Source organism: Larus michahellis, chromosome 1 (genome assembly GCF_964199755.1).
Source record: "Larus michahellis chromosome 1, bLarMic1.1, whole genome shotgun sequence".
In the NCBI taxonomy this organism is placed as follows: Eukaryota; Metazoa; Chordata; class Aves; order Charadriiformes; family Laridae; genus Larus; species Larus michahellis.
The window spans coordinates 200671883-200690738 of NC_133896.1; the positions used below are offsets into that span (position 1 = coordinate 200671883).

Genomic DNA, 18856 nt, shown 5'->3' on the forward strand with positions numbered 1-18856 from the left:
ACAAAGTAAGCCTGAGCAAACCTTCCAGCAAAATGATGAGTTAGAATCACAGAACCATAGAATATGTCAGGTTGGAAGGGGGACCCATAAGGATCATCGAGTCCAGCTCCCTGCTCCTCGCAGGACTAAACCATGTGATTAGAACTCTACTGAACAGACAAAACATATCAGGTAAGAAGTTTGCTCAAAAACACGTGTACCCAAGCTAAAGAAGTAAATGCAGACTGAAGGTTTAAAGCCATTGGGAGCTGATCTGCAGAAGTCAGTGGGAAACCTCTTGCAACATGCTCTGTGAACACCAGCTGTGTTACTGCTCTGTGCTGTGCCCTGGGCTATTTTTTTCATGAGCTTCTACTTAGAAGTAGGACCTTAAAGTAGTTACTAACTGTAACAACATAGTACTTCATTATCTGAAAACTACTTACCCCTGCCTCCCTCCCCAGTTTCCTTATGGATTTAAGTGACTTGAGGATGATTAGGTCTATGTCTTTCTGAGGGTCCCTGGCTCTGGGCTGCATTTATCCCCCAGCTTCCTCCCAAGGTGTAGTGCTTTGTGCCCCCTCTTGCTTTCACCCATCCCATTACAGAGGGGGCAATATGATGTCAAGGCACCAGTCATCTCATTCATGATGGAAACGGCTTTCTGTATTAACCTGTTAAAGATGCTGATAAAAGACTAAGCATGTTTGAGACTGAAAAGAATCTTCCATTTTTCCATATTGGCTTCTACCTCCCAAGAGCAAGGCAAGTCCCAGAGGTGGGCAAGTAGCAGGTCTGCTGTACGGCTGGCACTTGACTATATGCATCCCTTCCGTCATCCATGAACACTTTAGATTGCACAGCCAACTGTTGAATGGTAAACGCTTTATAAAGGTGCAGTCCTGACCCCAGGCTCTCTGTAGCCTGGGTGGTCTTAAGTCCCAATTCTCAGGGAAGCAGTTCGAGCAGGAATCTGAAGACTTGGTCCCTTAGCTATAATGGTGGTATTTGAAACCTGACTTTTTTTTTTTCCAAGGGGTATGTGTAAAAGAGAGAATCAATCTAGACTAAGTTGATTGTATCTGTTGTCAAAGATGCTTTTGAGCAGAGGCAATAAAAATGACTGATGTTTAAACAACCATTTCCAGTGAACTCTTTTGAATTGCGCTTTAAGAACCTTTGTAAGAAGCATTGTTATCTGACCAGTAAATGAATACGAGTAAGCAGAAGATTTTGATGCAACTGATGTTTTGTTTATCTCTTAATTACTTGTGCGTGTATCAAGGTAAGGCTTGCATCGTGATATTGCTGCAGTGAGCTCTGCAGTGAAAGCCAGGGATGTTCCACCAAATGGTAATTACTAATAGCTGTCTGTAGCTGCAAAATTTTTCTCCGAAGTGGTTAGTTCTTGCTGGTGCTTTTTGCTTTGAACTTATTCATTTGTCCTGGAATCTTTGTGAACTTTGCTATTCCTCCTCCTCTTCCAAGATACTACCTGGGGGGAGCTGCAGGTTAATACTGTCTTGCACTATATAATCTTCCAGTTATTCATGTAGACAGCCTATAAAGTGTGCAGAAATGGACTGCAGCTCTGATCATCTGGCTAAGAGGATTAATGTCATCTAATGCAGTGTGTTGGTACCAAATAGATTACAAGGAGCAGAAGAGGTTTGGAGGCTGAGAGTGTGAGTTGGGAGGAGAGGGGTGTAAAACCCCTCAGGAAATCAATAGCCATCTCAATTTGCAACTTTTGTAGTTAATATAACTGTGTGTAGCAAAACGTGTTCTCTGGAGTTTGGGGATGTTCTTGATGGGGAGGTGTCAAAGAGGACGCTTGCTATAAAGCAAGTTGTTTAGAATCAACAACTATAATCAAGTAACGCTTTGTGCTGAAATCTTGTCTTAGATTTCATCCTAAAACAAGTGCAGAAATATTTTTGGTGTTTAAAGTATATATCTAGTATTTCCTGTAGCTTGTTTAGTCTTGTTAGGCATATAGAGATGTTAGTCTTTAACTGGGTGTGATATAACTGTGGGTATAATTAACTTTATTTGGTCAAGACAGTAAAAGCATATTCTGTGTACATTATGTAGTAGTTGATAAACGTGTTTGTACTGGAGCATTCCATTGATTTGACAAATCATAGGTCATTAATGTCAAAGTCGACTTAAAATCTGAAGCAGCTACACTGCAGGCACAGAGGTGAATACAGGCTATATTAGCTTGCCTGACGTATCGCAGGTAAATGGCACAAGAACAAGCTTGAGCATCTGTGCCACGTTCTGGTTACGTCTGAAGTGTCTGTAGACAAGCTGCTGGCTTGAACTACGGAATCAGAGATGCTGTTCACAGTTTGTCTCTTTTCATTCCCCTGTTACTTTAAGCAAATTTAAAACCAGGGAACTTCTTGGCTATTTCCATTGCCATGCAACTGAAAACTAAATGAGTGCAAACTGGACTTCTGAGATATGTGTCTGTCTGAGGAGGAGGTTAGCAGATATGCACAGTGCTCAGCTGCAATGAGATAACTGCACGAGGGGACTGCCAAAAGTACATGGTCCTGTGTGCTGGGGATGCCCCCGGGGCTGGTAATTAGGGGTCTGTGCACTTGTAAATCCTGTCCCTCCAGAACTAGCTCCAAGTCCCTATGGAGCTCCTGTTTTGTGGCTTGAAGTCCTTGTTGACTGCTTGTTCCATGCTTTACTATTTTATCATGTGAAGAGTAGGGAAGAGGGGAGTGTGCATGTATGTGTGAGAGAGAAGTTAAAATTCGATGCAGATGATATTAAGAGCTGCTTTATAATTATAAACTGACACCTTTCACACACCATAGGTTGGTTAGTGTTTTAGGATTTTGTGTTGGTAATTTATCTGGGCCCTTACAGTGCCAAGTGGCATTTTTGTTGCCAGGTAGTTGAGTGCTTAATAAATCTATCTAATGGTATTAAGTAAATTTTATGGCCTAGTCAACTTTGTCCTGTTCTCAGCTTTCAGCTGCTAGACTTTTCAGGTGGCTTAGCTCACATGTGAATTTTGGGCCCAGCAAATTTTTCTTAGGAACCCTTTCTCCCCCAATTGCTCATCGAGCTATTTAAAGAGGTGCTCAGCACTAAACAAAATCAAGGCCATAAAGCAAAATGCTGAACAAGGTAACTCCGCTTTTTTTTGATCAGCAGTAATCTAGCCAGGTGTATTAAAAGGCTGTGTAAGTTGCTCCCACAGGATGTAGACTCTGGAAAAAATGCCATGTAAAAAGAAAAACCTCTCTCTCCCATTCCCCAAGCTCCCCATTCTTCTCCTGTTTTAATAGTAAAGCTTTTAGATATCAGTTACATTATTTTTGTTGAGTGCTACGTGGCTGACTTGAGATGTGGAAAAGTTTTGTCTAAAGCTTTATTTAAGGGAATATAAAATTATTTGGAACTTTAACTAAAAATGATGGGGAAAGGGCTGTTTGTACAGATGGGGTTAGAATGGAAATATTTAATCTACATGTAGATATTTCCAGAATTCCCCATATGATTTGGTAACCTGATCCACCTTTTCTATGAAAAAAGGGCATTTAGGGTGTCTTACTCAATTTAGTAATCTAGTCCTGAGCCTTTTTCCACGTCTCCCTGGTTTACACTAGTTTAACTCTATTGAATTCCATGAATTTTTATTGAACTGGAACTTACGTAAAATGAGAAAAGGATCGGGTTAAAGTAACTACTAGTAAAACTGATAAGAATATTCAGATCTCATGGAGTCAGCCTTTTGTTTTTGAATTGGAATTGAGTAACACCATCACCAAAGTCAGCATTGTACCAGTGTGCAAGGCATATGTGAGATCAGGGAGAGAGGCCTTATTCTTTCTGATCCTGACTGCATAGTCTGAGGTTAGAAAATGGCCTGGCAAGTGGGGAAGTGAGCTGGAGGAGGGAATAAGGTAAGGCAGCAGTACCTTTTGCCAAACCACTGACTAAGTCCCTGATTTATTCTCTGAGTGTTTTAGTGGTCCTCCACCTCCTGGATGGAGATGCACTGCTAATCTGTAAACCGTGGTAGTTCAAGAGGAAACTCCTTTCTCCAGTGTTCCCAATGTAACATCACTGGTGGATGCCAAAGTGTATCAGGTTGGGGCTGGGGGAGGAAAACAAAGCTTTAAAACCTTTCGTATCTATTTCGTCTCTTTTGTGTAAAATATGAGTCAGTAATGATAAATGTGAAATTATTTTTAAAGCTACTCTCTTGTTCTGAAATGGTTTGGCACAGGTTCTGAAGCTTAGTTCTTGAATAAATAAACTTCCCAGCAGCTGCCCTTTGATTACTTCTAAATGTAGATGACAGCTGTCCTTTTGGGAAAGGCACATAGCTCAGCATATGAGAACTGACACCTTTTTCTCTCCTTTTCAGAGTATCTCCTCTACAGAAGTCTGAAATAGTAGACATGGTCAAGAAACACGTCAATGCCATAACACTTGCCATCGGGGATGGTGCCAACGACGTAGGAATGATCCAGACGGCTCATGTTGGAGTGGGGATAAGTGGCAATGAGGGCATGCAGGCAACCAATTGCTCGGATTATGCTATTGCACAGGTCAGAGGCAAAAAAGAGCAACTGCTGTATCCTGTTGTCAGAGATGTGCTGTGTGGCCATGTGGTGCTTGATGATTCCTCCTAGCCTTCAAGCGAGGAGTGTCTCTGCTCATTTCCTTTTCAGGGAAGCTGTATAAAACATTTATCTTGGGTGTATTTTTGGGATTCATTGTTATGATTTTGTATTCTTCAAGGCAAAAGCTCCACCTCCCTTCAAAGTTTCAGTTTCTTCCTGACAGCTGTCTGATGTCTTGGTTCTTCAGTAATCAGGGAGAAGCACTTTGTGATGCTCATGTTAACATGCTTTTAACTCGAACTTATCTCTCTTGGTGCAAGCTTTCTTCTCTTACTATGAGCAGGTGTTATAACCAGATGTGTAAGAGTTTAACTGTTGGGAAATTCTTATTTTGAGGTGTCTCCTCCTTTTTGTGTTGTTTTGTTTTTTTTTTTCCCTTCATTCCTCCCACCCCTGTGATGTATACAGGAATTAGTCACAGTTCTAGAGAGCCAGCCAGTGGTTTTGTTTTAGGTATGTTATTTTGAATTTTATTTGGGTGAGTGCTCCCAAGCTATCCCATCAAATTCAACACTGGTTACTTCAGCTAAAGAGGAGAGTAAAAAGCCTTTTTGTTTTACTGGAGAAACCAAGATGTAGAATAAAGACTTAAAAAGGTGCATAAGAAAGGAAGGAGATACTTCAGTTGCCGGTCATCCTCTGAATACTATTTAAAGCCTAGGTGGTCTGTGGATGTGTTTGAGACCGATCGCAGGGCAAGAACAGATGGAGGTGACAGGAAGCAGAGACAATCCATTGTCTCCTCAGTGATCTCTGAGCATCGGCTGACGTTTCTTTCTGCCAGGGTATGGGCAGATTTGCTCTACCAAGTGATATGGAATATTATCATCTTTTGATAGTTTCAGTACAAGGTGAGGTTTTGAAAAGGTGCAGATAATGCCGCTGTTGGCACAGATAACTGTTTATTGTGTTAGCCCTGCTGTGAAGCAAAATGTCAGTCTTGTATTGCTGTTCTTTTCTGTGACCTGATGAAGCACCCTGGGTTTCAGGCTTCAATAACTGAGACCTTTCACCAAATTTATCTTGAAAATTTTAGGCTGTTTTATCAAGGACTTATTCTTTCATAAGCAATAGCTTATTCTAAATACATAGCATTATAGGAACATAATCGTAAAGTCTGTGGTATCTTGTAATGACTTTCTCATAACTTCTGTAGACTATATATTCCTTCTGCTGTGTAACTTAATTGAATGCTCTTTTCTTAGACTTCCTCAGATCATTTATTACTTCCATTTTAATAAGTAAGCATAAGCAGTGAGAGTTTTGTCCATAGAGGCCCCTATACACTTAATTCCTTTTGCATTAGTTGCAGTGATGTTAAATCTGAAGAAGTGATTCCGTGTTCATGTATTGCTTCTGCATTAATGAAAAACCCCGTCTTTGAATTTAGTGTTAGAATGTGGAAGTAAGTTGGTCTTGGTTTAAATTCCAGTCAGGGAGTTATTGACAATAGCAATGAATCTTCTTAGTTCAATATGAAATAAAAGCCGATCACACCAGCACAGAATTTTAATTTTCAAAAATTGGTAAACCACTGTAGAGCTGTGGGTTTTTTTGTGATTGTGTAAGAGCTTTGTGCTGATTAGAAAACATATAAAGGAATCCCTCTTGTAAAGGAGACTAATAGTGGATGGTAATGTGTGCTTCAAAAAAAGTGTTCAAAAGAAAAACTTGATCTCCGTGGGCTATATTTCTTTCAGTGAAGGCATATAACTCCCACTAAAGCATTACTGTATGTGCATGCCTTGAAGGCAGAGTATGTTCTTATTGAGTAATTTAAGACGACCACTATAATGTAGCATCTCATGTTCAAATGGTATTTCAAATGCAGGGGTATTTCTTCTGGTAGAAGTAGGCACTTATGGAAGAGAAAGTCTCTACATAGGCTTGTTCAGGATTCCAGGGGCAATCAAAGCATAAACTAAATGAAAATAAAAAGGCAGCTTGTGTCTGACTCTACTCCAAATAGCTTCCACAGGTGCAAGGAGCATCTGTTTGAATCATCCTTTTCCCTTGAAATGATATTGCACCAGTGATCCATATTTAGAGAATTCCCAAATCAAATGACCTAACTGTTTAGAGAGACAGCAGTAGAATTAAATAACTTTTCCTTAGTAAAAGACTGTATCGTCTTAATCCAGAGAGCATCTGGTGTCTAGGGACTGTTCCCTTTTCTTAACTAAGGAAATTTTTCTTAAACAAATGTTCATGTTTCAGTTTTCTTCTCTGGAAAATTTGGCTTGCGTTTTGGATGCATCTTTCCTGTCTTAAATTTCCCCCTGCCAATATGGCATCACCTCATCCTTTAGTCAAGATGGGGGCTATCTTTCTAAAAGATAATCTCTTTATATAAAAAAAAAGTTATGCTACAGTTGATACAGAGACAACTGTGAAAACTATAGAAACTGTTTTGCAGGTAGGCTGGCCAAATGGTTGTAAGGTTCCCTTCTGATTTAAAACTCCATAAATACAGTAGTGTCCAAACAAGGACCGTGTCTTAGTAGAACCCTATCCCTACAGTATCTCAAATATGCCAGTAGCTGTGCCTTTGCATAATTTTGGTGACTATCATCAAAACAAATTTAATTCCTTGCCATGTCTTAATGGGACTCTTCACCAGTGTGAACAGGCTCAGAACTGCGTTATTGAGGTTACTGATGTCATCCTTGCTGTGCTATGCAGTGCACTCACTTTCATGAGAGTACAAACAAGAGTGCAGTTAAGGGTAGAATTTTTCCTTGCTTTGAGCTCTAGAGAAGACTACATCTGAGTTGGTCACTCATTAGACTCAAAGTTTTTAGAGTGCGTCTCTGTCTATTCTCTACAAGAGGTGTTTGGGGTGACTTGTCAGGACATAGTGGCAAGTTTCCCATCACTGCTTACGTGTTTTGTCAGTGAATTTTGGTGAGGAAAGTTGTAGCTGTGCCACATACTGAGGCATTAGGTGTCTAGTAGGTCAGCTACTCCCTTGTGAGTGCTCCACTTTCAGTCCCCTCTCAAGTTGGGCAGACTGAACCGTGAAGTCTGGTTCACTTTTATTTTCTCTCCTTCTTTCTTGCTGGCATATCCTAACAAATCTGAGTTGCTGGTGCCTGGGAGAGAGGCTGGTCTTACAGGATTTGTGGTTCAGTGATTTCAGTGCTGGAAATCATGGGAGCAGAGCTGTCTCATGAGAGTCCTGATTCATTACTGTAGCTTTCAATTTCAAATAGGTGTTGGTTAAAATACATTATCTAGAATCTAAATTTAGGAAGTCAAGCTTTTCCTATAAAGTCACTTCGTGGAAAAGGAAGCAAAGCAAACAATGATCCCACCTGAGTGTCCCAGAACTCTTCAGGTATACATGTGATGAATCTCATCACCAGTTTGACCTGTCTGTAACTGGACAAGAGGCATGCTGTAGGCCATAAAAAAGGTTCACTGACAAAGTCAAGACTAGAAAATTATGCATTTCCTAGGCTGCATTGTGAGACTGCTTCTATAAAAGTCGATTTTCAAAACTGCTGAATTGAGAAGCTGAATTTGAGCTGTACCTGTGGTTCAAACTCGCATTAAAAGGTATCAGTTTTTACAAGATCCATTTACTTGCCCTTTTTGGCAAATTCTCCTTCTTTTTTTATATAATATTTTAGGTGCTTTATATAACACATGATCGCATACATTTTGTGGGCTGAAAATGTTAATGTAAGTATTCATTCTCTATAAAAGACTCCATGCATCTATTTTTCCACTTGTATTCGTCCCTTGTGTGTTTTATTTCAGCTTGAGACACTTCTAATTACCAGACTGTTCGTTTAACACAGAGAAAGGAGATTCTGAACCATGTAAGCCCTTAAACATGGGAATCTTCTTTGACCATGAAATGAAGAGTTCACATTTATATTCAATCCACAAGGCTATATTATGTTAACCTTGCTTGATTTTGCTATCAGGATAGTAATACTAATTGAAGACTTCTTGCTGTTTAAAGCTAGTGAATGCCACTTGAAGACTTTCAGAGGTTTTGCTACAAAAAAGGCTTTTCTGTAAATATTTGAAGTGTTGGTTTTTGGATGTGTGTTCTACTAAGCTATTTAAATATTGCACTTGAAGAACAGCTTTCATAGCTGATCTGAGGGGTTTTTTTCTGAGGGCAGGAGTTTAACCAATTTTTTTAAATATTCCTTCATATGTGTAAAAACTTGTTTTCTCTCCTTCAGTTTTCCTACTTGGAGAAGCTGTTGTTGGTCCATGGAGCTTGGAGTTACAATCGAGTTACCAAGTGCATACTATATTGCTTCTACAAGAATGTGGTTTTGTATATTATTGAGGTAAGAGTAACTAATTGAATGGGCTTACCAGTGCTTACTACTCAAATAATTTTGTATAAAAAGAAAAACTCATCCAGATGGATTGAGCTAAAAGGACTGACACTTTTTTCGATGTTTAACAACTTAAAATCCTGATTCCTTTCTCAGATTAAGTTAGTTCACTTGAGGCTTCTAATGTTTGCAAAAGGAAAATTGAAGGTTTTGGTACAGTGAAGCCTTGGATACGAGATGTCAGGGACGAAGTTCATTCCTTTGGTACAAATGTTCATATTAAAAGCTTCTTTGCATTCATGGAAACATTTCAATTGGAGCTTATATTTATAAAACTTGAATTTGGGGCTAAAATTAAATCAAAAGTTCATTTAATAGAATCAGGAAGAACTGTATATGAAAATAATAAACTAGGCAAAAACTATAGCTGTTGCTTCCAAATTATAAAGACTTTAGCTTAACTGGAAGCAAAATTAGTTTGCCTTGTTTTTAGGAAAGAGAGGGCGTAATTTTGCTCTACAATGCCAGTGAAATTATAAAACTAATCAGGCTATTTGATTTAATAATACTTAATGTAACTAACTGTGTTTTGAAAAATAGATTGCCTGAAGATGTCAAGTAATGAAACTGGATTTTAAAATGGGCTAAATACTGTTATGAACATTAATATATTGCATTTCAGCCTGCTTAGGTAAGAGTGTAGTTCTCACGCTTTAATATATAGTCTGGAATTTAAGAAGGTTCAGGAAGGGAAGTTTATTGTGTGCTGTTGCCTATTTAGAAACACATGAGGAACTTGAACTCAGTGGATTGGTCACTTGAGTATCAAGTGGTCACTTAGTACAACAATTTCCACATTGTTCATCAGTTTTATTTATATATGTCCATGTCTATATATTAGATTTTCAATTTCTTTCTAAAATTAAGCAGGCATGAATGAGGTTAACAATAAGGAAATTAGAACACTTATAATTAGGTAGCTAGCTATATCGATTACAGGAGGTAGTGGGTAAGTAATGTTTTACTATTCAGTGAATCATATCATGGTCCGTGTGTGTGTATACCTGGCTCCCTCAGGGTCTGATCATCTTTTATGCATGATGTTAGGCTCTTTGAGAACAAATATTCTCCACTACCTTGCTCCGTTTTTCCTGTGCTAACTATTTCTGCATTAGCTGTTGGCTGTTACAGTTTCAGCACAGGTAGTCTGTTTTACTGCAAGAGAGTTATACTATGCCATCAAAGTAATGGCAGCGTTTTGCTGTACTGGCTGAGAGCAGTGATATACAGTAAGCTAGACTTGTGAAATAATACGAGGAGTTGCCTTTTTTTTAAATTTTAAGCATCCAACTCTTGACTGTGTTCCAACTCTTTAGCCGGATTCTCTGCAAAACTTAAATCCACGTTCCTGAGATTTCACAGGTGTGTTCTTGTGGCTTATAGAAGCCACCTTCACAGCTTTGAGACTAATTTAGTGCACTGAGATAATTAAGATTTGGTTCATGTTTGACTTTCTGTAATAGTCCTTAATTTAACTTGGGCTGATTGTAACTCATGCTTTTAGTAAGGGGCTTTAAGTGTTGTTGGAGATGACAATAATATTCATTACTGCGCGAAAGAAATACAAATCTAAAAAATAACTTTTCTAGTGGGTTTCTTAGTGAGCATGGGAATTACTGGGGCTTTCCCTGAATTGTTCAGAAAATGCTTAATAGCTTCATGATTGCCTTCTAGGATTCTCTTCTCCATCTGAAAATCGATTTTGAAAGTCCTGCTTCTTGCCCATTGTAGCAGTGTCTTTGATAATTTACTTGTCAGACTATAGTAAATGAAAGTTCTGCATCAAATGTTATATGCCTAAATTATGCCTTCCCATGTGAGCAGCTGTGAAAGGGGCCTCTGGGTGAAGGTGAAGGCCTCTGGGATGTCCAGCCCTGAGGCAGGTTAATCATCTTACCATAGGGAGGAATTTTATTAGCCAGAGATATCACTATATGATACATAAAATGCAAGTCTGCTCCGAGAAAGTGAGGTCAGATGTTCTCTTCACTGTGTTAGTCTGTGTTTGGTTCTTTCTGCATACTGTACTGAGGCAAGTGAGCTTTTGTGTGTCGTGATGCCCACGAGTAAGGGTGGGAGCTGGTTCTGTCTGACAACTGAGCACTGAAAAAAGTGTAACAAGCTTCAGGCCCATACCTTGGTTACCCCTCTGTGCTCACGTTGCATAGAAGTTGGGAGCAAGCTTAAGGTTTAAGGGAGATGAAGTGATAGAAGAAATCATGTAGATGTGCAGCAGTGGGAAGAGCTCAGTTTGGTTTTGGTTCCCCTGGTAAGTTTGCTTTCCTCTGCTGGCCTTAAGGAACTTCCCCTCCAAAACTGTATAAAACTAGCCAAATTGCCCAGAAACAAAAGAGACGCCGATTTTAGTATCCTGGGGATGCAGGGAAGAGAGAGGAGAGGTCTCTAATTCCCTTCTTAACTGTACACAAAGAAAGCTGAGTTGTTTTGTATTTCTACTGTGAGGCTCGGGAGCAGTGATCAATTTTTGGTATGAAGTGATGCTCATGAAAGAGAAGCTCCATGAGGGAATAAATCTTTCAACTTGAGAGAATGGTAGAGTGCCCAGCACTCCTGCACTGTTGCTTGTGCATATGGTATGTTCCCGATTGTTTCCCAATGCTCTGGACAAGTTTAATATTTACCTGTACTTCCTGCTTGGATGTGTGGTGTATGGGGAATATTCTTTTAACATCATAATGAAACAGGGATTTGAACTTGAATTACTTTCTAAGTTAATCTTCTAAAGGATTGTACTGAGTAAATATTTATAGAGTTGAATCAAAAAGCACATCGGTCAATATTACTGTCAGTTTTACTTTTGTTACTGTACCTGTTTTATTTCAGTGAAGCTTTAACACCTGAGGAATAACTAAAGTAAGCCTTATGTAAATGAGTTTTGCAGCAGTGAAGCTCTGGGGCTCATCAAAACTTTTATTCCCTGATACTTTCCAACTATCGGAGAGAAATAAGAGATGGTACTCAGGCTGAGCACACAGAACATCTGGACACAACTTGCAGAGCCATACATTAAGATTAAACTCAAGCTAATTAAACTATGATAAATGCTTGAGGAGAACATATTGCTGTCTCCTTTCCCAGCATCCCAACATTGGTATATTAAAACCCCTAATACACTTAGAAGTTCATCTTGATACCAGTCGCTCTTATACCAGGAGGATTCAAACTGTAGCATCTCTGAAACAATAAATTTCATCAGCTTTCCTTCGGCTTCTGGGAAAAGTGGTAATTAAAATACAGAATTTGGCATTTGATGGAAAGTGTGCTCAGGTGACTGGCATCGTGGGCTTGACTGCTAAGAGGTGCTGCTTGGTTAAGGCTGGTGCTTACCTTCCTGCAATGGCTGATTCTTTGTGGAGAGACAGGGGCCCCAGCAACTATGTCTTCAGCTGCTCTGATGATGACTAAAGTGTGCTCCCATATGGGACGATTTCATGCAGCTAGAGAGCTAATACAGCAGAAGGCAAGTCTTGAAGATTGCAGGGGAAATGGAGATAAGAGTATATCTTTCCTCTACCCTTGATTAGGTCTTCCTGATATTTTTTTGAGGTGAATTTTAAGTCATTAAAGTCATAAAGCTCAGTGAAGTCTAAAAAGACTTTTGGCTTGAGAGCCAGAAACTCAGTGTTGCTCTCCTTTCTCTGACCTGATCTCTCTTCCTTTTGCATTTCTTCACGGTTGTCCTCCTGCCACTCTCTTGATTTCCCCCACCCCCCACCCCCCCATTTTTGAAAATACGAAACTCAATGAAATACTAAATCAAAAGCAGAAAGAGAAGTGGGTCCTAAAAATTCGAGTCCTTTTGGTGTGATTCTTAGCCTGATTCTTGAGTCCTTGCATATCACTGCTACCAAGGTGCTTCAGGGTGTAAAGTTGGGGTTCCCTTGCTTACGGCCTCACTTAGCGGCAGAGGGGTGCAGAATCAAGCCTTTGCATCCACAGAGCTCCTTGATAGACAAATTGCTGCCGCTTCCCCACTCCGACTGGCCTTGCTGGGTCTGTCCTAACAGTGGCAAGGGAATGTACATAGAACATTACCAAGACGCCTGCAGGGACGGAATGTGAGTATAAAGGCCCCTCTTTGGTGTCTGTTCCTGTATTTGCCATGTCTGGCTGCAGTAGCAGTGTGCACTGAAGCTGTTACTGAGGAAAGCCAATCGTTCAGGACCATCCTGAAGCAGAAGGTCGGTGACAGGCTTTTGGCTTTTAAAGATTTGACAGACAGATAAGTGGGCATCATTGCAAAACACCATTTCATTCGATTATTTATGTAGCTGGCTTTAAACTGAGCAGTGAAACAAAAGATCTGTTTCACATCTGTTGAGCAGATATATTTCACTGGAGATGATATAAAGTTGTCGTGTGGACATCAGAGCTTTGAAATATAGCTGATTTGAAATGTAAAAGAATACGGGAATGTTGCTTTCATGTCATGCTTGGAGAAGTAGAAACACAGCAAGATCAAAGGCGATATTAGAAAAATCAGGTAAGAGTTCAAGGCATTTGGGAATGATTCTGTGGAAACAGAAGCATGGAAGATACCTTTCAGGCCAACACAGTGTGCAGGAAAAATGTGCTCAGTACTTCACTGGAGCATGTTGTTTATCTGAAATGTACTTAATGTGAAGGACTCTTGTATTATATATTGCAGAATGAGCTGGGGAGGGGGAAAATACATGGTCCCTGTGTCAAGGTCTGGTAGTGCAGGGCCATAACAGAGAAACGAATGGCAAGTTGCAGGGGAAGAGCATATAGTGTACATACCCTGACACTGCATTATTTTCTCTTCTGCCTTAAGAATCCAGAGATAAGTTGTAAGCCCAGATTGGAAAGCTGTTTCTTTGTGGAGGTTGAGCAGTGCTAAACAAACAAGATAAGCGTACTAAAGAACAAAACACCAGGATCGTAGTTTCTCCTTTAGAGCTGAAATTTCAAGTCTTAAAAGCTCCGAGTAAACACAATGCCTAGATAAACATGCTTTTAAGTAAGTGGTGATTTTGAGTCCAGCAGGGTCTGGCAATGAGAGCTGTGAAGTGCTCCACACACTTTGTGGTCACCACTTCAGACTAGCCGATAGCACAAGCTGTGCAAGCACACATGAAATGTTGCTGCATGAGACCGTTCATTTGGGTTTCGAGTTTTCATGCTTTCCTGTCAAACACAAGAGGTATTTTTAAAATGTGGAAAGCAGACATGGGAATTTTAGCCCTCTTATCCAAATGACATGCAGAATTGAGTGTATCTGTATGATACTAAAAATTATATAGCTGTAATGCTTCTGTGTGCTTATCCTTGATTTATGTAATCTGACTTTTACCTACGTCCCTGTGCCTCCTGTTTCCAATTGACTTTGCAACTCTTAGGGTACAGCCAGGCAATAGAAAACCTTTAGCGTGGGGATTTTTGCAGTGAGTTGCGGAGTGAAGTGCAGTAACTGTTGTCATAAAAAGCAACGTTGTTAAAAGATAAGAGCAGTATTTTCCCCCAGCGTTAAATTAAGAATAAGAACATCTGGTTGCAAAATTCTCAAACAGGGATAACAATAATACAGGCAGCAAGCTGTCTTGTCATGCTTGTGTATTCAAATTATTCGGTTGCCTGTTCAAATGCTTCAAATGACAGTAGGCATTTAGTAGTCATTACTTCTGTGTGTATATACTCGGTGTGGTAAGCTTATAACAATGCTTTATCATGACGAAGTGAAGTAGGAATGCGTGTGTGATTTCCATTTAATGTTACTTGGAAATCTGGCTTTTTCAATCCTCAGAAATGCATGCATCTCCACAATAAGCAACTTATTCTCTGTGGACAGGTGTTCAGATAGGCAAAAGGTGGGATTCAGTGTCCTTAAGACTAGTATGAGGTGTAAATTTAGGTGCCTGAGAGAAACCAATGTAGTGTTCCATGTAGATGGCCTTTATGGATGCTCTGGGGTCGAGAGCAGTATGGGACTGGCAGATTTGCCACAGGACCTGCCAAAGACCTCCACTTGTCTGAAGCAGCAGCAGTGTTATTAATACTGAGAGGTCTATGTTGAGGTAACTGAATCCTGTCCAGAAAGTGAAGGAATCTTTTTTTTTTTGATTGGTTGGGTTTTTGTTCTTGCTGTTCATTTGTTTTTGAAACACGTAAAAAGAAAGGAATCCAAGCCCCCCAGCTTGAGTAACGCCAATCAGTTCAAAAAGTGCAGAATATTTACGAATAGCACGGAATTTGCAGACCTAGAAAGCGCAGTAATGGACGCAGTGTGAGGAGCAAAGCATGTGAGACTCAGCACTGTCTCTTGATAATTTTTGGAAAAACAGGTCTTACATGTCTGCTTATTTTTATCTTGCACTGTTTCTTATCAGCCTCATACACAGGTTTAACATGCAGAAGTAGAAGACCTAGGGCAGCACAGAATGTTATCCCCTTCCCATCCACCAAAAAAGCTAATTGTAGGCTCCAGTTCAAGAAAACATTCTTTAGTAGCAATCATTACAGAAAACAGATCCTGCAAATAGCCTGCCAAAACTTCTTGGAATATCATAAAATACAGTTGGCCAACCTAATCCAAAATCATCCAGATAGTGCTTTGCTTTTTGTTCTTAAAAATATATCCTCTTTCTCGGCTGATTTACAGTGCCTAGTTTATATTGCTACCACTGACAATTTATTCCATATTTCAACCCCCCTGTTGTCTGAAGAAATTCAGAATTGCATATAGGCTGGCCTCACCAACTTTAATCCATGATTGACTTCATGTTTTTTTGATTCCTAATTGAGTATGTTAATCCCTAGAGTTTCCAAGGAATCAGTCACAAAGATAAATCCATGCTAATTTTCCTTTCTTTTAGTGCTGTGCACTATACAGTGAATCATTAGAGAGCAGCCCATCTTCCCTGAAAACTAAGCTGACTCAACTATTAAATGGCTGGTTTTGAATTTTCCAACCATTTCAAAAGTGATGGAATAAGTACCAGCATTGTTCTGACTTTTTTATGAACACTGCCTTGATTACACTCTACAAGTAACACAGCTTGTAATTTTTCAACATTCCAAATATTACAAATGATAAATTAGATTCCTTAGCATGGTCTCAGAATCTCTAGGTGAAACACCTACCAGGTTCAATATGTGCTGCAATAGCTGCAATAGGTCTCAAGAAGAGACCTACTGTGATATTTTATTGGGCAGATAGTATGTTCAGAGTGCCTGGATCCATTTTTTGTGTATATTTATATACATAAGGGCTGTATGGCAGACATAGTCATTTTCTTTCTCTGTAAAATGTATGTGTAATTTGGTGTGAAAAAAAAATCTTAATTTCACATTAACAAAGTGATAATAATGCTGCTTTCTAAATTTGAGGCCATTAAATGTGAAACACTAGCCATCTCCTGAGCAATGTGTTCTTCAAAGCCAGAATTCTGTCATCAGTAAATGTTTTTTCAGTTTAGCTATGTCACCAGTGAAAATGCAAGTTGATGTTTAGAAGGGAGATAACCTAATGTGAGGAAGCTTTTAAGAGGGAAGCTAACCCTGTATTATGAAAGTTAGGAAAACACAAACCTGGGATGTTCTATTTCTATCAAACAAAACCAGCTTTGAAATTCAAGGGTTTATCATTCTTGATTTCAACCCCACTTTCTTTCCAAAAAGCTAAAAGTTTTCATCTGAAATATAACTCTTATGCTCTTTCTTATGGCTTTGAATACTGACTGCTCTGACTTGGTAATATTGGATAACCTGTTGTTTTAATAAAAATAGGGGGAACGGATCCTGCTTTCCCACCCACCTAGGCCAATTCAGTGCATATGGCATTACTTGTGGGTACAGGGAAGGCCAAATTTCAAAATTGTATTAATGTTTAAAAAGTGCAAATAGACATTGTTGGGGAATAACTTGTGCTTAGCACATTCATGCTGAATTTAGCAATGCTCTACTGCACCGAAGGGGGTAGTTTTGAGAGTGCTTTTTTAAAATCCAACACCATATATACATTGATCTGTATATGGTAATACAGCTCTTCACAAATATATCACTTGGGTCTGTACCGATTTTCTTTGTATCTAGCCTATATCCCTATAAACAGACTTCCTTTAATAGAGACATTCCTGATTTGTATGAGAATAACTGATAGCAGAGTAAGGTCCTGTGCCCATCGCATGTCTGAAGAGGTTTTTGTCTGGTTTGCTTTTCACTAGACAGAAGCCAGAGGGATGCACGTTGAAGGTGTGAGGGTTTCTTCTCTCTCACCTGTACCTCATTGCTATGTTCAAAATGCGTTTTATAGCAATTTACTTTTGAGAATAGTAATACAAATGCTTACAAACGAGGCTCCGTTTTGCCAAAGAGGACTTGCTGATAGACCCTGGCCCCAATGACTGCCTGGCAAATTGAGCAGTGAGTTTATTTCTCTGGTTTACGAAGCTTTGAGGCACTCATGTTAAAACAGCCTTATAAGCAAGCATGTTCTGTAACTTAACGAAGCTTAGAAGACTTTAATCTTCCAGGGGAGAGAAAAGCAGAATTACTTTTACTTGATTAGCTGCATCTGCTGTGGTTGAACTCAGATATTATCCTGGTATTTAAAAACACTGCTTAGCCTAGGTGCAAGGAGGGGTTTGCATTTCTTTTGCATGGCTCTTGGCAAAGCATTTTTTAAATAGGGACAAATAGCTTGAAAGGTGTAGTATCTATTAATAAGTTGTGCTTTTGTGCAATTTCATAAAATCCTTTAACTTATTGTTTAAACCTAAAGTGCTCTGAAATTTAACTTGAAGACCACTTCTGGAAACGTGTGGTGGCTTGCCTGTAAGCAGTCCCACAGAAGTCACTGAATAGTAATTGAAGACATTTTCTACTTTCCTGGCAATTCTTTGGAATAAAATGAGTTTATTTGTTCTAAGTCATGTGCTAAGATACTGTTTGTTGTTGTGTGCTTGTGGACAAAAAGTGTGCTGGTCTGTGTGGGCTCTATTTCACTTGTATGAACCGAACAGAAGTCTGTCTGGCTGCCAGCTGCTTGCCCAGTAGTAAGGTCAGGCTATTCGGACTGTTGTTTCTTGAGTGTGAATAACTTGGTGACAACACCAAAACATTTTGTTTCAGTGTTCAATTTTATTATCTTGAGCCATTTTACTAGTACTTTGTCTCTTAGTTCCTGGGAAGTCGAGCAGAAAAGATATCCTTACCTGAGCTCCTGTCCAAGAGCAGTCTCGCTGTCAGCTTCTCCGTTCTAGTTGTTCGTATGGGCATTTCTCTGGCACGTTTGGAGGCACCACTGGAGTGTATAAGTTTCTAACTGCCACATTTTCTAGTGTGTCCTGTAGTACAGATGCATGCAGTTGATGAGTTCATAACGCTTACTGTCTTAATGCTGCTTCACAGACAACTACAAAAACCTTTTGAACTCAAAAATGTGGTCTCAACAGTTTTTTTTAATATAAAATTTCTTTCTTTCCAGTATCTGCATCATTGTTGTGGTTCAGGCTCAAACCATGACAATCGTGAACTGAACTGGTCCTGATTATTTTGAGGTTTCTTGTTTTTTAGGATCATAACCCAAAGAAGCTAGGGCAGAGAACAAATTTAACTGAATACAGATTCCATTTTTAAATGCTGCTAGAAAGTAATTTTGCCATTTCACTTGGATGAGCAGTAATGATAAAAATACCTCTATCCAATTTCACTAATTAACCACTAGAGATTGTTTTATTTTGGGATTCATATAAGGCATCTGTAACCTAGTTTAAGTGCATGTACAGGATTTAGAATAAAATGTACTTAGAATAAAAATGTTTGTGAAAGAAAGAATCTAGAATATAGGCTTGGAGTTCTTGTTTGCTCGAATTCAAGGTT

At 39.4% G+C, this 18856-nt stretch overlaps 1 protein-coding gene across 6 annotated transcripts in view; it reads left to right on the forward strand.

Annotated features, from left to right (window-relative positions):
* ATP8A2 (ATPase phospholipid transporting 8A2) overlaps nucleotides 1-18856 on the forward strand; it is a 344031-nt gene that overhangs the window by 191400 nt on the left and 133775 nt on the right. For all 6 annotated transcript variants that reach the window (XM_074568973.1, XM_074568941.1, XM_074568962.1 and 3 more), the window contains 2 exons: nucleotides 4376-4559; nucleotides 8834-8944. In XM_074568973.1, coding sequence (XP_074425074.1) covers nucleotides 4376-4559; nucleotides 8834-8944 — 295 coding nt within the window. The remainder of the gene's footprint in view (nucleotides 1-4375; nucleotides 4560-8833; nucleotides 8945-18856) is intronic.